The sequence below is a fragment of the Lissotriton helveticus genome, chromosome 6, assembly GCF_964261635.1.
Source record: "Lissotriton helveticus chromosome 6, aLisHel1.1, whole genome shotgun sequence".
NCBI lineage: Eukaryota > Metazoa > Chordata > Amphibia > Caudata > Salamandridae > Lissotriton > Lissotriton helveticus.
The window spans coordinates 1,842,281,721-1,842,303,010 of record NC_136067.1 but is presented as its reverse complement, the minus strand read 5'-3'; the positions used below and the strand labels follow the sequence as shown (position 1 = coordinate 1,842,303,010).

The following is a 21,290-nucleotide window of genomic DNA, read 5'->3' as shown; positions in this document are numbered from 1 at the left end:
AGCCCATCACTTCAACATTTTCTCAGAACAGTTTTTTCAAGCAGTAAGTTGTTCAACTCCAATTAAAGGAACTGCAAATGGTAGGGCTGTTTTTGGCAACGACAACCATATCTATTTAAACAGAACTGACTTGGAGACAACAAACACCTCTGATCAGGCAAAATGTATTTGAAATGATTTGAATATCTTATCTGTGTTTGGATTGTGTAGATAGCTTGGAGTAAATAATTTACCTGGATGCATATTGTGTGCTAGACTAGAATCATACATGCACCTAATAACCTTCTACCCTACCCAGTTAAGGAACAAAGACTTTGGCTAGGACTTTCTTTGAGACGTTTTAGTAAAGACTTATCGGGAGGCAACTGTTTTACTGGGATAGATTGCTCATTACCTTAGAAACTTTAAGGTTTTTGATGCAGCACTTACACAGCTGTAGGAGCAAAGTTGATGCTGAGTTATTATAGTTGCCCTTAAGTTGTTCTAGTTTCTTTAAAAATGGCAGAAGGAGTACTCAAATGATTTGTGTAACTAGTGGCATTTTATATTTTCATGAAGCAATATTGTTTCTGGAGTTGAAGCAATGATGATTGCATGCTTGCCATAACCAGTTTTCAGTTTCTGTAAAAAGGTATCAACTAAGTAGGTGGTGGGATTTTATTGTATAATACTGGGTTTTAAGCTCTGATGATTTTATACAAGTAATATTTTAATTCTATTGATGTGGAGATACTTTTAAATAGCCTTCAATAAAGTAAAGAAGATGACTAATCTTAACCAATTTCATACCCCAATACAACCTATAATACTTAACCCAACCATAGCCATATACCTTTCACTACAGCATCTCTTCCTATAACCGTAATTCAACTCAAGGAGTTAACTGAACACTAACCTAACCTGTTTGACAGAATAATAACTCATACCCAAACGCCTTAAGCTTTCCCTACCCAGTGCACCTTACTTTACATCACTGTTCATCTAAACTTTACTCTAACCTTACCCTAAACATTACCTAATCCTAACACTAAATTCTGACTAAATCCACCCCTTACCACAGCATCAATCCGTGCATTTTCTTCATGATTGTTCAACCTTTTTGGATATTATACTTCTCTGTAGACTCATGTTGTAAGTTTCTGCTTTTTAATTTCTTCTTTTATTTACTCCGAATATTTAATATTCATGTTTTACTGCAGACCACAAAGAGAGATGAGACTGTGAATTAACTGTATCGGAAGGCGTATGGGAAGGTGAGAAGGAAACATAAAGAGTGATACTAAGAAAGAAAAAACGAAATAAGGAATGATGGGTTGATGAGAGGAAAACTGGGCACATCCATGGCAGTGTAACTGGATAACAGGTCAATGGGAGGATAAATGGATGGTAGGTGAAGATGTAGTTTGATGAGTGATCAGTGGGAGGGATAACTGGATATGGGATAAGTGATGGACAATGACTTATGTTTTTGAAGAAAAGTGATGAGTAGGAGAGAGATTTGGGATGGAGGTGGGTAAAGGTACACATTTTTCGATGGAGAATATCCTAAAACTGTAAGTTAAACTGGACTGTTAAGACTGCTTATTGTTTGTGCTCATTACAGATTTGGGTGTCAGGTGTAATTCTCACCGCTGATAAAAGTCTCAGGTTAGAAAACATTGGTGTGAGTACCCAAGGCACAGACTATGTTACATGCTTAGATGCTGCAGCAACATGTCTACTAAAAGGTACCTAGGCAGTAGGGTCAGAGCCACTGAGAAATGATGGCACAACTTGGATTAAGTCTTTCAAGATCACCTTTATGCAAAAATAATTTTGCGAAGGGCCTGTAATCATTACACAACGTCACATGTATTAAAATGCAGTTGTCAAGGTTCTTACATGCCTGTTAATTTAATGACAGAAAAAGAATGAATAACTCCAGCAAGATGCATTTCATCTTGTTTTTATTATATATTAATGACAGGTAACCATTGACTGCTCTTGTACTAACCGTGGTTCCCTCTAGTACGTCACAAAAAGACATGTTCAAGAAACCAGAATTTCATTGGTGTTCCATAAGTAATGCAACCGGTCATTCAATCTCCCACACTGAAGGCTGCCCATTTAAGAACTTGCTTTGAACATGATAAAACGTAGTGAGGAAAATCTCACTTTCATAGCTCATTTTTTTAAAAGCATGTTATTTGAACATCACCACTTTAAAGTACTCACATTTCTAGGTTCACTGAGGCTTTTCAGGCAAGAATTTAGGCTGTTTTCTAGTCACATGCTTGCCAACTATCATTTTCTATTTATACACGGTTACTGTAAGCCATTATCACAAAACGGGATCCTCAAACAACTCCGCACAGGAAAACGAGGAGTTGTGGCAGGGAGGTGTCACGCTTTAGTCTTAAATAAAAGGTTCCACAAATAAACGTCCTTGCATGATTATTCTCTATGACTTTGTCTTCAGAGCTACAGGTGGGAGGAAGTGAAAGGCAAAACAACATACAGAAGGGTCAAACACCTACACAGGGCAGGCTCCACTCTGGGACGGAGAGACATCACATGCTCTCTAGGTCACTTCCGGAAGGAAGCTTTGAAGCAGCACTGCCTGGGCAAGTGAGCGATTTATGACCAGCTCAGCCGGGCCTGTCTTCCTGCGGCTCACCTGCAGGACTTCCTGCCAGGAAGCAGCACAAGCTGTGGGTTTCACCTCTCCATAGGCAGCGATACTCCTGACCTACTACTGGTCACGGTGTTACTGGAACCCGCTGCTGTAAACGAGAATAGCCGTTGGAGCTGAAAACAACAAAAATAAAATGGCGCCTGCCTGCACTCATTTAAATCTGAAAAACACTGCTGCATTGCATTGCATTGCCTCTGTTCACCTGAACCATGTCATGTACATAATCCTCTTTCTTGACCCAACAAAGACCTTTGTTTAAAAACAAATACGAGCAAAATCAATTAAACATCTTAAAGAAATGCTATAACAAAAAATACAGTTACAAAATCAAAATAATAAATAATGCCATACTTTGTTTTAAATGTATTTATCCCTCACCTTCAAAGAATAAAGTACAGTATTAATCTAATAAAAACAATGTGCAAAATATACTATTTAATGTTAAAAACTGCAATACTGAATCTGTAAAGATAATTCAACGGACAGTGTTAAAGAGGATTTTGCCACGGCTGATATATATGTGAAGCACGTCAGTCACTGAAAGAAGGGCAGGGGGACGCCTACAAATGGATAAGGATTTCGGCCTTTCAACCTGATCCACTTTTTCTCTTTCAGTGGCGAACGATTTATTGTTCCAACTCTAACATTGGCACTGACATATGCTCTTTCACCTAGACAGAATCATAGTAATCTGATGTCACTCAATGACAGATGGAAAACCAGCATCTAATGCGTGCCAAAGAGTGGCGGTGTTACAAGGGAGTGCCCAGGGGCGAAGCCAGCGGCGTGAGCAGAGAGCAAATGACTGATGGCCCACAACATTTGTTACACTAGGAGAAGGACTGACCATCAAAGGGATGATAATGTACCCTTGCTGTTAAAAGCAGGGCAGTTTCAGCAATGGTGTCATAGTGTAGCCTTGTCATGGTATTGAGAGTTGGGCTGCTTCATCACTAGGATAATGCAACTTTGTCCAAAAGGGATCAGAACAGGGCTTCTTCAGCAATGAGTTGGAAACTAAGGGCCTGATTACGAGTTTGGGTTACTTCATCACAAACGTGACGCATATCCCGCCCGCCTATTACGAATTCCATTATGTTCCATTAGATATAATAGAACTAGGAATATGGCGGACGGGATATCCGTCACGTTTGTGATGGAGTAAGCTGTCAGCCAAATTCGTAATCAGGCCCTTGGAGTTGTCCCTTTAGATATGGAGCAGGACTCCTTCAGCAATGGAATGATGAAGTAGCCGTGCTCCTACGTTCTTAAGAGCACTGTTGCTTCAGTGATAGGGAGATGACGTAACCTTGCTTTTTTAAAGGCATGGGTGCTTTACCTATTCATTGATATTGATTCCTTCTTCTGGAATTGGGTGTGGGGCTATTTCAGTAATAGGATAACGTAGTACTGCGGCATCAGGAGCAAGGCTGTTTCAGCAACGGTATGGTGACATTGCCGTATTCCTAGGATTTAAGGGCAGGACTTCTTGTTTGGTGGAATGATGTCATTTTGCTCCTTGTAGATCAGGAACCTAGCTACTTCAGCAACAACATGTTAAAGTAGCCTTGTTCACATGGGACCAGGTGCAAGTCCGTTTCAGCGATAGGATGATGATGCAGGCTTAATTCTTTGACACTGGCTTCACTGATGGAATAATGATGTCGATTTGCTTCTAAGGGATCTGGAACAGCGGTGCTTAGTGATGGGAAAATGATGTAGCCTGGGTCCTATTGGACAGGGATCAGGGCTTGTCTAGAGGAGGGACGATACTGATGTAGCCTTGCTCCTTTAGGCGCAGAGCTGCACAGTCAGTAATGTTCCTGCCCTGTGTCTGAATGTGCTAGAAGTATTCAGCAGGATGCAACTGAGGGAATAGGTCACTCTCATTCGGAAAACCATCTGGTTGGGGTTGTAAGTCCATGCTCTCCACCACCACAAGGTACACCTCTATTTCCTCATTTACCAATTAACATAGAGAAAGTGACCAGATGGATGAGGAAGGCATCATATCTAAAAGGCCGGACAATAAATAGTCTTAACAAACCACATTATGTTTGCCCTGCAATAAGTGTAAACTAAGGGCCATAAATTTGAGCCAGTGAGAACAATAAGGTAATCTCCATCCAACTTGTGGGGCGCATCAATGCACATAAAGTCGGCGGACAATCAATGGCTATACCGGAGGTGCGCCGGATAGGGTCTCTGAGGCCAAATACTAGACTGTGGCAGATTTACAAGATATTTGGTCAGAAAGGAGAGATTTGAATGTGAAAAAAAAAACAAGAGGAAATCCAGGAAAGCAGCAGATGTTTTAGAACATTTCTCCTCTATATGTTCTCCATAAGCTCAATATATACAAATACTTTTAGTGACTAAAGTGATGCTCCATAATATTATTAGAAAGATTTAAAAACCAGTAAACCTGAAAAATAACTGACATTTTCACATCGAGAAACTAGAGAAGACCTTGGTGAACTACAAGGACATCGGATCAAAGCGGAATATTCATGATACAAGGAAGAGAAAATGTAAGATTATTACTAACACCAAAAATAATGGAAATATTGGGAAAGAAACACAGCAGCAGCAATGATCATCTAGCTTTGGTGACTTCCAAAACGTCCATGACAAATATGAAACATACCGCTCAACTCCAATTGACACCTCCGTTCAACAGAGGAAGAAATATAAAAAGTTGAGGAAACTAACATTGGAGAAAAATGAAAAGAACAGAAAACAAATAAGCATCTGGCAGTACTGAGGACTGGTAATCTAGGTTATTGAAAATCCAATTAAAATGCATTAAAGCCTACCATTTAGGATTGTTTTTGAATGTATTCTTGTTTGGTTCTGAACTGAAAAATGATAATTAACAGCAGCATGTATTTAGCTTGGAGTTGCACAACATTTTTATTGGCCAAAGTATGAATGAGGACAGAGGAAGCCAATGAAGAAGCCGTCATGGTTTGTGCTGGGGTCTTTGTTTTTCTCACCACCAGAACCAGATTCTAGGAATGGCAAAGCTGTAATGGAAGTGGCATGGGAATGCTTGGCTGGCTTATGTGTATTATTGCACTGGCTATGGTGTATTGTGTGTGGGATTTACCGGCGCCACTTCAGTGGACAGTAGGCGTCCATCAGTGGGGAATCAATGTCCTTCAGCCCTCAAAGAGAATAGTGTCCCACCGGACAAGTAGGGCGACTGGTGTGTGGATGCCGCTTTCCTAAGGCAGGCTCAGGGGGACAAAAAACTATTTGTGTGAATGAAGGCGGATAATAGCAGAACATGGGATTATGCTTAACTGTTAATAAGGTACATTGGTCATCAAATGCTGGTTAGGAATGCGGTTAGCAACTGCGATCATATAAACTTTAAAACATCTTGCTGTTTGCTTCGTGGTATGACTCCATTTCTGAGGAAACCTTTCCCACACTTGTCATTTTGCAACAAAATATTCCGGTTCTAGAACTGTTTGCACTAGCACAATATGTTCGCTTTTGACTTGACAACAGCATTTGTAGACCACAGAGGAAACGTCACTTTCATCTGAAGCACCTCAAAGGGTTTAATCAGGTTTCTTTCATTGGATAGGGTCTATGCATCACATTCAGAATTCCACCAAAAGGCTGCCTCCTTCAGTAGTGTTTTGTCACTTTTCCTGAATTTACAGTTTAAGTGTTGAACACACTGCTATTAAACTTAGCACTGGCCGAACACGTCAATCTAGCAGGGACTCCCGACACAAAACAAATAACACCCCTTCAATCCGAGTCCACGTTATCACGATCTCTTTTGGCTTGACTGTAAGAGTGTCCGACTGGTAGATGCTTGTGTCTTCCTGGGGGTGCATCGCCTCTTAGAAATGTTCATCGCTTGCACAAGTCCTTGGCTTTATTCATCTCACTAGTTCTATCCAATTCACACCAGCAAAAAATGGATGGGATTTGATGTCTTCAACTCCTCCTACTCCGGCACCCAGGCGTTCCAAGGGATTAAACTGCAAAAGCTTAAAAAACACAGATTGTTAGAAAATAACCTGGAAGAAGCAACTACAAAATCAATTCTCTCACAATTTACAAGCAAAACCACTGAGAGGCTTATGGTGATCAGGACCGCCACAAGTAATATCACCTTCTACTTTTCTTTGATTTTCTTCTTTAGGTCTAGTTCAAGTGAACTTTACCTCTAAATGCTAATAGAAAGCATGAGATAACAAAAGGGGTCTAATGCAGAAGTGTCTTGTGTGCAGGCAGGGTGGGGGCAGGTGATAAAAAAAAAGAACTTACCTGCCACCCACCGCTCTTCTGCAGCACAGGTTCCCAGACGAGCCTGCAGCTAATTCTGACGCTGATCTCATGCTGTTGCATGAAAGCAGCATCTGGATTGTCCTCAGCACCCTGAATTTGCGCTCCCAGAGAGACTGGGAGCCTGTGCTTGCTGTCTCCAACTCAGCAAGGCAGCTCATGTTGAAGACAACTCAGAGCTTATGTCGGGTTGGCCGTCATGAGATGGCCGGCCAAACTGACATGCGCACTATAGCAGTGCCCACCACTCCCCCTCATGACTGCCCCTGTGATGGCCTCATGACTGCCACTGTGATGGCCCCGCCTTCAAGACTCGGGCCAGCCCTTAGAACTTAAAAAATAAAACGATAATAAACCTGTTTTGTTACAGTTTAAAGTTTTAATGCTGGCAGGGGGCTGCGACACTCCATTGGCTTAAGCCAAGGAGAAGCAGCTGGTCTAACGTAAACTCATATATAAAAAGGCTACAAGAAAGATGATCTGGGGTTGAATGGCGTTTGTTATGGATTTGATACATCGTGGCTGCCCCGGCTCTTTCATCATTTCATTGGTGCTACAGCGTGTATACCGAAAGGTTTGTGTAACAAGGATGTGTACAAGAATACATTGTGGGTCCCTCAGGAATACCAGCTCAATGGGCCAGAGACACAAAATCATTTTGTGGTCACACATTCGGCGATTCGCGAAACCACTGAAAATTCTATTTTCAAATTTACTAGCACTTTTCGTGATTCAGAAAATAGTTTAAAAGGCAGAACATGGATTTTGCCACTCATTCTGAATTTCCATGGGGGGGTGGAGCATGAACGGGCCATTGCCTTGTAATGCGATTCATAATGAGATGTATCAAGCATTTGTGCTAGTAACTGTGATCAAAACCTTTTCACAATGGGAAGCTGTGCCAGTTAGACACCTTCTTTTTTGAGAGTTGTATCAGATGAGCATAGGGGAATAGGTAAAGCCTGCCCTCCCTTGTGTGCACATATGGGAAACATTTTATTTTAAAGCACCATAAAGTTTCCCCTGTTAGGAATGTGAACGGTCTGCTGTTTTGTAGGCAAACATCAATGTGTTTGCAGTTACAGGAGGTCAAAATACTGCCTAATTAATATTCATTAAGCAGGTCATTTGGCAACCTCCTACGACTGGACATTTTGAGACATATCATTACACAGATCACATAGCAAAGTTACAGACATGTCATCAAAAGTAGGTGTGCAACTAACACCCACTAGTTGCGACCTGTCGGTTAGTACATCAAATCTATAACTCCTTAAGATTTTTAACCCACAACTGCATTCAAAAATGTCAAACCCACCGAACTTCAATGCATGCTTGTGATACTAACACCACAATGCAATCCTCCTGTGACATCTAACCCACCATACTGTACCCTAACAATGTTGACATGCCACACTATACTTCATTCAAATCGTGTCAGATCACCACGGTGCTCTGCATTCTAAGAGACAGTAATTTACCACACATTGGTTAGTGCTCCTAATGAAGTGTTAGGTGTACGCTGCCAATCACCCTGCACTGAGTGCTAGATACTAGTTGAGATAAAATGTGCTACATTTTAGGGACACTAACCTACCTTGGTGCATCCTAGGTTGCCTGACCAACACTCTATTCTTCACCATATGGCCCTAACCTGATCATGCTACCTCTGAAGAATACTAACACACTCAGCTGCATCATAAGGACCTTATTTAGAGTTTTACGGATGGGATACTTTGTAAAAATGTTGCAGGTTTCCTGTCAGCTGTATTACTAGTGCATTAAAGCCCATGACACGAGAAACAGCCACTACAACGCGGCCGTTTCCACGAGTAACCATAACTACACATGCATTACAACGCATGCATGGTTACAACGGTTAAAAAAAAGGGGGGGCTTGGAGGGGTTCTCCCCCACAAACAACAATGTGGGTTTAAAAAAGGGGGATTGTGCGAGGTCTCCCCCCCCAAAAAAATTAACTCACCTGATTCCGTAAAACGAAGAAACTGAAGAGCCAAAATGTGGAGGCAATCAGCGTCGTTAGAGGACACTTTAGTTTCCTCTTAACGACGTGAAACGTCACCTGGGAAGGGCTTAGAGTGGAGAGGAAGTGGAGAGGTAAGGAGGAATGAGGGGTGGTGTTGCGCAGGGGAAAATTATAGGGGTTAATTTTTAGGGTTAAAAAATAGTGATTGGAGATATCCTTTAACATAAAAATGCCATTAACATGCATAGTTTCACAACGAAAAGTGTCTGTGTTAAAGGCATTTTCGTGGTAAAGGATATGCGTGGGGAAGGCATTCGCGTTGTAACGCATGCGTGGTAAAGGCATGTCATACAAACCCATGGCACTTGTAATACCGTGGACAGAATATCTGCTGCATTTTGCAGAGTGTCCCATCTACGAACTCTAAATAAAGACCTAAATCAGGAATGTGTACTGTATTCCAGGTCCAACCCACCAAACTACAACTTAAAGAAAATTCCATTGACACTGCCCTACCAGACAGCATTGCACACTAGGACACCAGCCTCACTATACTTCATTCTCTTGATACAAATCTACCACAGTACACAGAATGTTGAACAAGTTATTTACCATTGGTAACGTCTTATCTGGTAGCGACTATATGTAGCCGCAGATTCCTTACACTAAAATTGTCCCAGGCAGCAGACTGGATCTGGGGAAAAAAATTGTGAGCAGTACCCCTGTGCGCTGGTCAGTGGCATCGATCATCTCCCCATACGTCGTCGGCATCATCTGCGCTGGAAATGATGTTGCGGTACCTATATAGGCGCAACCAGGCGAGCTGACATCAGTTACTTGTCAAAACTTTCCACACAAGAAGCGTGGAGCCATGAAGAACATTGACTACAGGTGTGTCAAAACTAGGGCCCTGAAAAGGGCTATCCGTCTCTAGAAATCTGTTGGCAGAGGAGGGTGGGTCGGTAAGGAATCTGTGGCTAGATATAGTCTTTACTAGATAAGGCTTTACCAAAAGTAATAACTTGGTCATCTGTTAGAGATTTCTAGGTGCAGATTCCTTACCTTACAATAGATACGAGGTGGAGAGGTGTGGAACAGCGGCCAGGGCAGCTGACTTCAGAGCACAGGGTTCACGGTTCGTTCCCAGGCTCCGGCGGCAACTCAGCTCAGTACCTCTGAGCAATAGCTCACTTAATTTCCACAACGGCCCTCAGCGCCTTGAGACCCGTAAGGGTGAGTAGTTTGTGTTTTACAAATACAGATTTAAATTTTTTTTTTTATGTATACCCAAGCAGTCCCATCCTTGGAGGTGTGTCTGTGAACCAATTTAAGACGAGAAAGTCTTGCAGGACCGAACAAGGAAAAGCCCATCCCTGCAGACCTGACTATCGAGACAGTAATCTTTGGTGAATGTGTGCAGGGAAGCCAACACTGCTGCCTGGCAGATATCCAGGACCAGCACTCTGCGTGCTAACTCAGTGGTGACCGCTTTAGCTCTGGTGGAATAAGCCAGCAAACCTGCAGGAGGTTGCTTCTTGGCCAGTGCAGAGCAGATTTGATGCAGAGCACAACCCATCTGGAGATGCTACGCTTCTGCACAGCCCGACCTTTCTTTGCACCAACATAGCCCACGAAGAGTTGGCCATCCACCTGGCACTCTCGTGTGGTCAAAGTAGAACAACAACACTCTTTTTGTGTCCAGAAGGTGGAGTCACTCCTCTTTCGTAGTGGGGGGTGGCAGAGCATAAAAGGTAGTCAAGATGATAGATTGGCCTACATAAAAAGGGGTGACCACTTTTGGCAAAATGGAAGCTCTTGTGTGAGCACCACTTTGTCAGGGTAGACTGAGAGATAAGGCGGCCTAGATTATAAGGCCAGCAGCTCACTCTGCGGGCAGATGTAATTGCCACAAGGTAGACTGTTTTCAAGGTGAGAAGCCGTAGGGGATAATTATGTAGAGGCTCAAAAGAAGCACACATCAAAAAAGTTTAAACCAAGTTAAGGTTCCATAATGAATGGTGAAGGAGGGAATAGATGAGTAAGACCCTTGAAGAACCATAGGGGGACATGAGCAAAGAGGGTTCAGGCACCCGGATGAAAGCAGAAAGAGCAGAGAGATAGCCCTTAAGAGTGCCAAGAACAGAGCCCCGCTGGGCAAGAGAAAGAATGAAAAGCATAACCTTGGAAACTCCAGTGTTCAAAACTGCTGACATTGCGCGTTCTCGGCGGTGATGAACAGATCTAATGAAGGCTGGCTCACTGCTGAAAGAGACCTTGCACCACCACTGGATGGAGATGCCGTTCGTGATCTACTAGGCATCGTTGACTGAGATTGTCGCTCTAGCCTTCAGAGAACCTGCCAGATGTTGAGCCACCAGAGAAATGCCCCGGCATGTCCAGAGGCACATTGATAAAGGGTCCACGATCCCACCCGCCCTGTTTGTTGCAGTATCACTTGACGGTGGTGTTGTCCATGAACAATTGTATCGCCCATTCTTTGATGGACGGTAGAGAGACTTTTAATGCCAGTTGGATCACCCAGAGTTTCAGCATGATGATGTGGAGTCCAGATTCAGCTGGAGACCAAAGTGATCTGTTCTTCACCTCTCTCAGATGATTGCTCCATCCCAGGAGTAACACATCTGTCACTATTGTGAGATCTAGTTGGGGACGGAGAGAGGACTGCCTCCGTCCCAAATGTGGCTTGTGAGCCACCACAGTAGATCGTAGTTCCCTCCAAGATCTGGACCAGGTTGGAGAGATTACCTAGATGTTGCACCCACTGGAACTTCAGGTCCCACTGCAGAGCCCGCATAGGCCATCTGGCACATGTCACTAGCAGGATGCAGGAGGCCATAAGGCGCAGCAGCCTCAGTGTTAGTATCACCAAAACCCACGACAAAGGCTTAAATATTGTTATCATAGCTTGTGTATCCTGGACTCACCACTCGGGAGGATAAGCTCAAAACTGCAGTGTCCAGAACAGCTCAGATGAAAGGGAGCATCTGAGAAGGGAGTAAGGTGTGACTTGGGCACATTGATAGTAAATCCCAGCGAGTGCAGGAGGTTAGCCATAGTCTGGAGGTGGAAGACAACTGCCTGGGGCAGGTACACCTTCAGCAGCCAGTCATCGAGGTAGACTGTCACCCCTGACCTCAGCAGATGAGCCACTACCATCGCCATCATCTTGGTGAACACCCAAGGGGCTCAGGTAAGGCCAAAAGGAAGCACAGTGAAATTAAAGAGCTCGTGGCCTACCATAAACTGCAGGACAGGAATATGAAAATAAGCATCCTGCAAGTCCAACACTACCATCCAGTCTCCTCGGTACAAGGCAGGCAAGACCTGAGCTAACGTGAGCATTTTTTTAGGAAGAGGTTGAAACAGTTCAGAGATTGAGAATAAGGCGAAGGCCCTTGTCCTTTTTGGGGAACAGGAAGTAGCAGGAATAACAACCACAGACTACTTCTGGCACTGGAACCCTCTCTATGGCTCCCTTGGCCAAGATGGCTGAGACCTCTTCATGGACAAGGGGCAGAAGATCCTCCGTCAACCAGTTGTGACATGGTGGCATGGGGGGAGAGGTAGTCTCAAAGGGGAAGCAGTAGCCCCCTCAGACAATCTGCAAAACCAACCTGTCTGATGTTATGGACTGCCAGTGGGGCAGGTGATGTCAAATCCAGCTGCCAACTGGGTGCCAATGGTGGTCAAAGAGCTGACTAGGAGGGTTTGGAAGCTGTTGCATAAAAGGGAGGTGGCGGACTGATCAGTACGCTAACCACCTGACCCACAAGGTCTGTAGGTACCGTGCCCTAGGCCATGCAGAGCCTGGGGAGCCGGCACAATGAGGTGGCTGGGCTGGAATTGGCATGGCTGAAAGCCCCTTCCATAGCCACGAAAGGAAGGAAAGGCAGATTGGGGTTTAGGTGTGGCTGAGAAGAGGCCTAAGGATCTGGCATAGCACAAGAATCCTTCAAGGGCTCAAGTGCCGAATCTGCCTGGTCTCCGAAGGGACGGGTGCCTACGAAGGGTATGTTCATGAGGGAAGCCTGGACATCCCCCAAGAAGCCAGTCATTCTCAGCGAGGCATGGGGCCTAAGGGCCACTGTGGTGGAAACCGCTATGCCCAGCCAGTCGGCCGTGTCAAGTCCACAGCAAATTGTCTGCTGTGTCTCTCCCGTCGGTGACAGCTTGGTAGAGTACAGCTCAGGCCTTCTCCACCACCTGCAGCAGCACTTGCGCAACCATATCCTACAAAATGTGGGAATAACGTCTCAAAATGCCATGCAGTGTTCCCAGATCACAAAGCCAGTAAAAGAAAACATCTTCTTCTCAAATTAGTCCAGCCTCTTGGATTCCCTATCTGAGGGAGCGGTAGGGAAAGCACCTTGGGAGGTGGAGAATTGGACCACCAAGCAAACAAGAGAAGGGTGTTGGGTGAGGAAGTTTGGGTCCCCAGGTATGGGACGATGCCGGCATGCAATTGTCCTAGTCACAGGAGCCCTTGTGCTGGGTTTGGACCAGGTACCCAAAAGGACAGTGAGGGCACCACTGAAAGAGAGTAAGAGTTCTGATGTGGGGATTCCCGGTTACAGCACCTCCATCAAGAGATTAGGCTTGACTGCCACTGTGGGAAACTGAAGGGTAAGGACTTCAGCTGCCCTATGCACCACCATTGCGTAGGATGCTTACTCCTCCGTAGCCATGGTAGTGGGGGAATGCAGGCCAGCATCTGGAGAAGAAGACAGACCACTGCCTCACTCAGGTCCTCACACCATTCCACATTCTGTTCATCATAGGGCTTGCATTCTAAAGAGTCCAGCAACCCCCTCCCAAGCCTAGCCAATGAAAATAAAGCTCAGGCTCAAATCTGGGAGGCAGAGCTTCAGTCGCCATCGGGCGATGCCCATCCAGCTCCGTTTTGGAGTCAAGGATGACGATAGGGCCAGCAGCATCGGCTTCAGGCCCAGAGCCGCGGAAGGTCAAGATGGCTCGACTGATGCCGTTCCTAATCCTGGAATGGATCCGTGGGGTCTCACCGGAATCCCCGGTGCACAATTAGAAAAGGCTCTCTACAACCCCGGGGGCCCAGAAGTGCATTGTCTGGGTCAGACTGCCCAAAAATGAGGAACATGGCCCCTCTTAATTGGGCGTGGGTCGCTCCAGTCATCGGAAATTCAGGAAGGCGCTGAGTCAGCCCAGGCACAAGTTTCCTCAGAAGGAGGCCTTGAGCGCCAAGGCTCCCTGGTCTCGTCATCTGACGGGTGAGGAAAAGTTGAAGAAAGCTTTGACTTCTTACTCTTCTTCCTCTGCTTCCTACCTGAATGTCCAGATGACTTTGAGCAGGAAGAAGACGGCTTCGGACTCTGCAAGCATTCCAGCTCTCGGTGTGGTGTTCCAGGGCGCTTCAAAGCCTTTGAAGCCATGGCCCAGCAATCGGAGCACGCCTTTGTGTTGTGGCTGTGCTCCAAACACCGTCCAGCGCCAACATCAGCCGATGACAGGCACCACAGAGATTAAAACCTGACCTGCTTGAGAACATCTTCGACACACAAGGACGTAAACCTCAATAGAAGTCAACAAAATGTTTTAAAAAAAGGCCTGTCAAAAAGTGACAGAGGGGTAGCTCTTCTCCGGATCAACGCTGGGTGGTGCAGATGTAGGTACTGCCAATTAATTTCTGGCACGGATGATGGATGCGGAGCTGATCGACGCCACCTACTGGGGCGCACGGGTACTGCTCATGAAAAATCTTCCTGATCAAGTCTGCACCTGGGGAAATTCTAAGGTAACCAGATCTTTCTTGGTGAATTCAATATCCACTGAAATGTCACAAACGACCCTTTGATAAACAGCTTCAAATCCTTCCTCCGAGAACTCAACCTGGTTCAAGCCTGCACCAACCTGACGCACAACAAAGGGGTCACCTTAGACTTAATAATAGTAAAGGACCATACCATCCAAATGGAATCTATCCTATCACACAATTGGGCAGACCACCGCTGCATCATATTCTCCATAGTAGAAAGGGTAGTTATCTCTAGAGGTCAACCAGTGAAAGACAAATGTTGGGCCAGAGACACCAGAAACATCAACCCTCTCACGCTAGATAGTCTCAGTAGCAACATTCCTCCTCCACCAACCAACATTTCAGACACACAAGATCTCACCGATCAGTATATCAACTCTATGTCGGTCATCATGCATGCATCTGCGCCCAAACAACTGAAAAGAATCCAGATCAAAAAATCTAACCCCAGGTTCGATTACGGCCTGAATGATGAATGCCACTCACTAAGAGCAGTGGAAAGAACTTGGAGACTCTCTTCCCTCTCCAACTAATCTCAATTTCTTGAAATAAAGAAGGAAAGCCTATGAAAGGCATATCGGAAGGTCCAAAGCATACTTCTTCAAACGGCAATTTGACAGGGCAGAAAACCGTCCCAAAAAACAGTTTCAAGTGTCAAAAATCAAACTATTAGGAAACCCAATGCCCTGTCATCTGAGAACGTATCTCTGCCTATCTGCAATGTATTTGCCTCCTTTTTCAATTGAGAAAACAAAGCAAATTAACACCAAGCTCCAAACGGCCGTAGAACTCTTACACCATCCCAACCAAAACCCAATGCCTCCTGTTCAACTTTTAGGACTTTTGACGAATAAGACTGCTCACATTTACTATCCTCTCTGAAATATTCTAACCACAACGTGCCCTTACCCTCATAACGTATTAGCAAGATCAAACACTCTGCTTCCTCTATGAACCAAGATTATTAATGCTGCTCTAACACAAGGTTTCATACCAAATTGTCTAAAAAGTGACCAGGTGGCCCCCATATAAAAAAACTCACAACCCAACTCACAACCCAACAATTACTGCCCTATTTCCAACATCCCAACTATGGCCGTACTCCTGGAAAAATGCGTACATCAACAGCTATTGTAACCACAAAGATCAATTTGAACTTCTCGATCAATACCAATTTGATTTCAAGCAACGCCACAGTACTAACACTCCCCTGGGGCATATCGTCGATGACGCACTAAGACATTTTGAAAAGAATGAATCCTGCTCAATATGTCAGCTGCATTTGATACCGTTAAACAAGAGAAACCTTTGAACCTCCTATAATGCAGAATGGGTCTATCCAGTACCGTGTTACAATGGTTCTCCTCATTCTTACACAACAGAACTCAAAGAGTTATTTTTAACCACACTCTATCTATCCAGACTGGTGTCCCCCACGGCTCCTCACTCTCCCCATCCTTTTCAACCTGCTCATTAAACCCCATAAAGAAATCCTCCAACTCTCGAACATCTCATTTCATATGTACACCGATAATACACAACTCTACCTAAAAATCGACTCTCCAGATGACATTACTATCCTCAACAACATACTGACAAAAACTCAACAATGCTTGACAAGCAACAACCTCAAACTTAATGCCTTTAAACTGAATTCCTCTTAATCTCTCCACCCAACAACACTCCGAACATCAAAGAATGGCTTGCCGATCTTACAGCCTTGAGCTATTCCTCAAGCCTCATAACCTAAGCTAAATCGCGAGGAATAATCCTGTACTATCACTTCTCTATGCAGGAGCAGATCAGCACCCTCCGCAGATACTAAAGAACCTAAAACCTTTATTAGGACTGCAGATCTTAAGACAGCAGTATACCCACTTGTGCTCTCCAAAGTAGATTATGGCAGTGCCACCCTCATGGGTCTATCAAATTTAAAACTAGCACCTCTGAAGGCAACTTTTAACGTGGAAGCTCAACTCATCACATGCTCTAAAAAAGCAATCACATTGCCCAGAGTCTCAAGGCTCTGAATTGGCTTCACAATGAGGCTAAGATGCACCTAAAAATGTGCCTGCTTGACTCGCAATCTCAACACCACAACACCCCAACTTACCTTGCCAAGAAACTCGTCCTATCTGGCGAGACTAAACTTTAGGAAGCTCTGGCTTCCTTCTACAGAAGCCCTACAAATTAAAAAAAATAATACCTACAAGCACTCCTCCTCCGGAATGGCCCCCAAAATTTGGAACTCACTTCCCCCTGAGACCAGATCCAACACCTCAACTTCCATTTTCAAAAAGAAGAATAAAACAACTACTAATGATAATATACCTTCCCAAATGAAGATGCAACTTCTCCCTCCTGTCCATTAACAAGACTATGGGCCGCATTTCTTCATCCTCATTATGTTTCTTCATTGGCATGCTACATAACCTATCATGACCATTCCGAATCACGCCTCTAAGTAAGTCAGCCTACCTCCTTCCCTACACTCCCTTTTGCACTTCCTGATGTTCAGCACTTTGAGTTTCATTAGGTTCACTTGTATATCGTTATCTGCTTACACTTCTACTCACTTTGGCTGTTCTACTGTAGTTGTATATTACTATGTTTGCACTTCCTGCTGCGTGCATTAAATTTGTCCCAGTTGGTTTTGAGACCTAAGCATTTGGCAGGTCATAATATTGATTTGTTTTTCTCAAACTTCTTGTTATTTATTTGTCCTCCGAAACCTTCTTTGTGGTCTGATCACCACCTGATTTTTTTCAACTGGACCTATACTGTCTCTAGTCAGCAGAATAGGCTATCAGACCGCACTATCGTTAGGACATGGAAAAGGGTAAGGCCTTCGGAGTGGGTACACCTCCTTGCCAATCCATGTCCCTATCTTACCAATGATGTCAATCTTAAGGTTGAGAGCATCAATGGGTGGCTTCTGGGGGCAGCGGACGTACTAGCCCCTTTACAGGAGCTGAAGACGGGCAAGGGAAGATCCTCGGCCTTATGGTTCTCCTTTTATTCGGCTGAGGAACGTAAAGCCTGAAAAAATCTCACATGCATTTGGCATGAAGACTACTCTTCTGATGGCAAGTCTGTATACAAAGTAACGCTTAGAGCCAATCATGTTTCTATTAAACAGGCTCAACGCCAGTTCTTTAGAAGAAAGTCATCTCTGCTGAGCATAGCTGCCGCTCTGTCTTCCAGATCGTGAAGTCTTTTGCTTCTCCACGGTCTTGTCATCAAACTACTGTGCCCTCTGTACAGCACTTTGATGGGCTGGCAACATTCTTTGGAAAAAAAATCTTGAATATCAAGAAATTACTGCCTGCCGTGGGTGCTCTCTCCCCGCCTCTCGGGCAATTATGGTCATCCCAGCCATAGGCTTACTCAGTTCGGCCTATATCCTGGGAACAGTCCAGGGATGTCATTTTAAAATGCAAGTCTGGGTCTCCTCTTGATGTGCGCCCACTGACATTGCTTGCTGAAGCTGTTGACATTATCAACCCAGTGATTAACTCTGTTCTGTATCTCTCTCTATCTTCCGAGGTTGTGCCTGACGTTTGGAAGCTTGCTTAAGTGGCCCATCTGCTTAAGAAGCCTGCATTGGACCCCAGCATGTTCTTCAACTATTGGCCCATCTTTTTGTTGCCGGCCTTGACAAAAAATGCGGGAAAAGCTTGTTGACACCCAGCTCTCTGAACATCTTTAGGAAGGGAATTTGCTACACCATAGCCAATCTCGGTGTCGTCCAAGTCATGGCATGGAATCAGCCGTACTAGAAACCTCTTACCATATCAAATGGACATTGTATTCAGGGAAAAATGCAGCCCTGGTTCTTCTGGACTTGTCTGCTGCCTTGAACACCTTCCCACACTTTATCCTCCTGCACCGTCTTTCCATCTTAGGTGTGGAGGGTTCTGTGTGGGACTGGTGCAAGTCATGTTTGACTAATAGAGGTTAATCGGTTTGGCTAGCCCCTTTTTCCTCGGATGTCAAGGCAGTTAACCAAGGGGTCCCACAGGGGTTCTTTTCTTAGGCTTACCCTTAATAATATCTTCATGGCCCCCCTGGCGTCTGTTGTCGAGCCATTTGGCTGTAAAATCTTTTCCTACACTGATTACACGAAGCTGCTCTTTTCCTTCCAGGGTTCACCTGCCTCTATAGCAGCCCCTTTTTAGGACTGCATGCGGGCCGTCTTTGACTGGATGGAGAGCAGCCAACTGCAAGATAATGTAGAGAAGACTGAAATTATCTCTGTCGGGTCACATTTGTCCAACTGGTGGGAAGATCTTTGGCCCTCTGCATTGCATGCTCCGGCGCCTCCTTTTCTAGTGGTAAAAAAATTGGAAGGAAAACTGGACAAAACCTTCTCTATGAAAGCTCAGATTTCTGCAGTAGTAGGTCAATGCTTTGCACTGCTCCGTACCATTATGAAATGTCTTTCCTTCTGCCTTTGGAGGCAAGAAGAGTAGTGATCCATGCCATGTTCACTTCGCTTCATGACTATGCAAATGTTCTGTTCTTGGGGGCTGCTAAAGCCCAGGTGAAACACCTGCAGGTGGGTCCAAACGCGGCAGCCAGGTTACTTCTCCATCTGCCTAGGCGGTCCTCAACCACAGCTGCACTCAAGGTCTTGCATTGGCTGACCGTTAAGAAACGCATCCTCTTCAAAGCATTAGTGATGGTCCATAGACCAGTGTTCTCTTCTACCCCTCGATATTTTGCTGATAGATTCACTCAGTATATTCCCCAAGAACGCGATTCTCCACTTCTGTTTCTCTTTTAGTTATTCCCTGCTTTAAGCAGGTTCGAAGGGGTGGTAAGGTATTTTCTTATTTGGCTGCCAAAGCCTGCCTGGCATGAGCTCCCCTGTGAGCTGCGATGTACGGTTTCTGAGCCTGTCTTCAGTAAAATACGTAAAACGTGTTTTTTCTATGGGGAGAAGTGTTTCTTTCGGTATGGGGCTGTGCACCTGGGCTCTCCTACTACCGCCAGTGAACTCCTAGGAGTAGCTGTTCGCTTGATAAATCTATCATTCACAGCACTTTGTTTTCCGTAAAAAAAAAATGCCTACTTTTCCTGATGTTCAGTGCTTTGGTTCCACAAAGGGTCACTTGTTTATGCTAATCTGCTTGCCACCATGCTGTACAGCACTGTGACACCCAAAAAGGTAATGTTTGCGCTATATAAAGTTCAAAAAATGAAAAATTAAATAAAACGAAGGAATCTGCGGTTAGAAGTCTCTATACGATAGGGATGTTGGCCTATCGCAGTGAAGTGCTCCTCATCAATACTACCTCACCACTATGCATCACAGGGACACGATACCACTACACTAGACACCAACCTTGGACAATGCATTCAATAATAGGAAGATCCATCCCATCACAATAGAGTGCATCCTAGTGATACTAATCCACTACTCTCAACTGCATTTTAGGAATACTAATTCACCACATGTTGTATCTCTCTGGGGACACTAATTCCCTACATTTTACTGCATCGTAGGGAAACTAACCCAGTAGACGGCACTGTATTGAGGAGACAGCTACGTGCAATCCCTAGCCAAAATGTGTGAACTCAGTCATGCCATCAAAGAAGTGCTGATGCATGATTAGGCCTGAAATACTAACTTTAAATTGTTAATGCTACTTTAAGCCAAGATCAATGAAACACAATCTGGATGCAGAAAAAAACCCACACAACAGTGTACTCTATCCCATTCCTACACCAGATGGTCATCCTTCTGTGCAATATTGGCTATAAAAGTATAATGTTGACAATTCCAAAGCCACTCATCAACATATGAATGAAGGAATGAATGACTGAATCAACTACATTTAAGCATGTGTATCAGGGTTCGAAGTTGGCAGGATCTGTGGGACACACAACATGCCCAAGCTTGTTTTAATAAATTTAAAAAAACAGTTACTTTACTTTTTGTAAAAAGACAACTGCCCCCGGACGGCTAATTCCAAAAGTTGTGATGCCTAGGCTAAAATGGAAGGGAGGGAGTCTCCTTTGAGGTGAAGCCCAGGGAAGGACTGACATTTAAACATGAAACACGTGTTCTTGCCAGGGTGCCCACTGTCTCAAAGAAATGTCTTTGTGTGCAATCGGTTATTCTGCAATTGTTTCAGGCTGCTTGATATTAATTGGTGGACTCACTTTAAGCTTCGTGGTGGCTAAGAGTTATTCTTTTTGAGTGGTATTGTAAGGGTGTTACCAGCTGAGTAGAGGAGTGTTTGCTTTTAACGGACATATACAAAATGTTTGCACAAAGTAAAATCTGACTGATTATTACTAAAATATATATTGTAAAACCACTTTTTTTATTTTACAACCTATATCTTTCTGTACATTTTGGGGCAGCCTGTCTTATACTATATCTAATGCAAGTTTAAAACAATGCCTTACACATTCACAATGCTTTCTGTCACAAGCTGGGACCTTGTAGCACTAAAAATACCTGCCTCTTTTCCTTTCACACATGCATATATCTGAAGTGATCA

General features: G+C 44.3%; 1 protein-coding gene across 2 annotated transcripts in view; it reads right to left on the bottom strand.

Moving 5' to 3' along the window:
- Window positions 1-1,929: 1,929 nt before the first annotated feature.
- The window catches only part of RPS6KC1 (ribosomal protein S6 kinase C1), a 479,581-nt gene continuing 460,220 nt past the window's right edge, over window positions 1,930-21,290 (bottom strand). The window contains exon 16 of one of the 2 annotated variants that reach the window (XM_078649767.1): window positions 1,930-6,774. In XM_078649767.1, coding sequence (XP_078505893.1) covers window positions 6,752-6,774 — 23 coding nt within the window. In that variant the 3' untranslated portion in view covers window positions 1,930-6,751. The remainder of the gene's footprint in view (window positions 6,775-21,290) is intronic. The other variant, XM_078649766.1, reaches the window with a different exon arrangement.